This window comes from Polyodon spathula, unplaced genomic scaffold, assembly GCF_017654505.1.
Source record: "Polyodon spathula isolate WHYD16114869_AA unplaced genomic scaffold, ASM1765450v1 scaffolds_2699, whole genome shotgun sequence".
Classification (NCBI taxonomy): domain Eukaryota; kingdom Metazoa; phylum Chordata; class Actinopteri; order Acipenseriformes; family Polyodontidae; genus Polyodon; species Polyodon spathula.
The window spans coordinates 1-2,511 of record NW_024474167.1 but is presented as its reverse complement, the minus strand read 5'-3'; the positions used below and the strand labels follow the sequence as shown (position 1 = coordinate 2,511).

The 2,511-nt window shown below is 44.4% G+C and overlaps 1 protein-coding gene across 1 annotated transcript; it reads left to right on the top strand.

Moving 5' to 3' along the window:
- Window positions 1–1,361: 1,361 nt before the first annotated feature.
- On the top strand, window positions 1,362–2,498 carry LOC121310858 (E3 ubiquitin/ISG15 ligase TRIM25-like). Its single transcript, XM_041243793.1, has 2 exons — window positions 1,362–1,959; window positions 2,151–2,498. The coding sequence occupies exons 1-2, from the start codon at window positions 1,378–1,380 to the stop codon at window positions 2,220–2,222; spliced, it is 654 nt and encodes a 217-aa protein (XP_041099727.1). The 5' UTR covers window positions 1,362–1,377; the 3' UTR covers window positions 2,223–2,498.
- Window positions 2,499–2,511: the final 13 nt, after the last annotated feature.

The window sequence follows — 2,511 nt, the reverse complement described above, 5'->3', positions numbered from 1 at the left end:
GGACAGTCTAAACATGGAAACAATCTTGTTCTTGTTATTTGAAATGCTTACTAACTATTCCAGCAAGAATTGCCTCTGAAAACTCTTGTCCAGGCTGATTGTGTGGAAACGAGGTGGGGAAGCATATTGGAGGTGCGCTGGGCACTGAAGTCCACAGGGTAAGCATTGTGCACTGCAGCCCGTGCAACAGTCATACGCTTCCCCACAATCAGCCTCCAGGAGTCTTTTCAGAAGCAATGTTTTGCTGGAATAGTTAGTAAGCACGGTGAATAAAATCTAATCAGAAACAGCCAGAGAAAATCCTCATCAGGTAAGAAATGTAAAGAACATGATGACGTTTAAACCTTTAACCTCAGTGTGCTCCCCATGAGTGTTCATTAATATCTATCTATCAGGAGAGTTTTCAAAATGAGCAATTGTATCTGTTCATGAAAACACAGCAGCCTTGCTGATTGAAATGAAATCTCTTTGAAATGTTTGATGAATTGGGTCAGGAGGTGGGGTCCTATTACCTGTAACACAGGAAGGAAGGAAGTGAACGGGGAGAGGAAACCAGTGTGGGGGCTGCAGGATCAGTGGGCTTCACCTGAGTCAAAGAGAGTGGAAATAAAGAAGTGTGGGAAACAAAACGAGCAACAGCAAAACAAGAAGGGACTTGAGAGAATGATGCTCTGCTGATGAGAGGGAAGACATTGTCTGAAAATAATACAACAAATAGTGCACAGATTTGAAAAGTAGCTCCCTTGATTCTAAGCTTTGTTTGAGTGTCTGTTCTGTAGGAAATGGTTTTAACACATGAAATCAGCACTGTAATAAATGAGTATGTCAGTAACGTACACACCCTGTCTGATAACACTAGAACATGTCTAGTTCTCATAATATACAGCCTGGCCTGGACTGGAGGGACCACCCTTCACGTTCTCTTAGGGGGGTGAGCAGTTCAGACTCTGTGCCTCAAGCTTGCCCTGAACTGGAGGGAAGAAAGCAGTTGGTGCTCAGAGACAAGTTTGTGGTTGAGGACTAATGGACTTTGAGATGTGGATTAATGCCCACGAAGATGGAACTCCAGCAAACTCACTTCCCTTGTGATCTTCTGAGGATTCAGACCCACACAGAAGTGAAGGTCTAGTGCAGTCAGATACATACTGTAGCTATAGAAGGGTTACTGTGACAATGCCATTCTCAAACTCCAGTCCCACTCCCAACTCTCTCCTCTCCGCCCCTCTCACACTGATTCAGCAGTCTCTGCTCAGCCTTCTTGTCTAAACCTGGCCTCAGTCCCAAACCCCGCCTCTTAGAGCTTTACTCAATTCCAGGAAATCAGCACAGCAAAGTTTCTGTTGTGAAATCGTCAGTCTCTCTCTCGCGGCAGCAAGAATGGCTTCAAACTTGTGGTCAGAGGATCGGTTTAGCTGTCCAGTGTGTCTGGAGCTATTGAAGGACCCAGTCGCTATTCCATGTGGACACAGTTACTGTATGGGGTGTATTAAGAACTGCTGGGATCAGACTGATCATACAGGTGTCTACAGCTGCCCCCAGTGCAGAGAGACCTTTACCCCAAGGCCTGTTCTAGGCAGAAACACCATGCTGGCCGAAGTTGTGGAAGAATTAAAGAAGACAGGACTCAATCCTCCTCCTGCTCAACGTTATGCTGGACCTGGAGATGTGCCGTGTGATTTCTGCACTGGGAGAAAGTTCAAAGCTGTGAAATCCTGTTTGACGTGCCTGGCCTCTTACTGTGAAACACACGTCAAGCCACACTATGAGGGGGCTGCTTTCAAGAGGCACAAGCTGATCAATGCAACTGGAAATCTGGAGCAGAAGCTTTGTGCTGAACACCAACGATTATGTGAGGTCTTCTGTAGAACCGATCAGACGTGTATTTGCTTGTTGTGTTCACAAGATAAACACAAGAGCCACGATACAGTCTCAGCTGAGAAAGAAAGGACTGGGAAACAGGTAAGGGTTTGAACCATTTCCTTGTAGCTATCCTAGAAGATAAGAATTCCCAGGGATATTTAACATGTCTGTTTACTAGGTTATACAGTTTCACATTAGATCAGATTTGAATTGTATATTAAGAGCTATTTAAAGAGCCCTAGTTTTTTAATTGCTCTCTCTAAACTATGATGTATTACAATCTATTTCAGGGTGTAACAGGGGCGTTGTTCCTGGCGTGGCTATCGTTGATTGACAGGAGAGACACAGGAGGTTTTTTTTGATATAGTGAGCTTCACCCAGTGCTGCCTCTATGAAGCAGGGCCTCTTTAATATATTGGAACAATGATTGCAGCACAGGGATAATAATATCTTCTTAATAAACTAATACAGCACCTTTTAAACAAGACTTTAATAATTGTGTTGTGATACATAGTAAACAAAACCCATGCCTTTAAAAGAGACACATGCGCATCTATCTGCACTGGCAGAGCTGCTGTGCCCGTGCCATGCTGTTCTTGCCAGTCTGCCCACAGTGAGAGGGGTGTTTTTGGGAGGCTTGCTTGTAAATTT

Coding starts and splice junctions, on each gene's coding strand:
- LOC121310858 (XM_041243793.1), top strand. CDS start 1,378: ATGGCTTCAAACTTGTGGTCAGAGGATCGGTTTAGCTGTCCAGTGTGT. Junction 1,960..2,150: donor AAGAAAGGACTGGGAAACAG/GTAAGGGTTTGA, acceptor AATCTATTTCAG/GGTGTAACAGGGGCGTTGTT.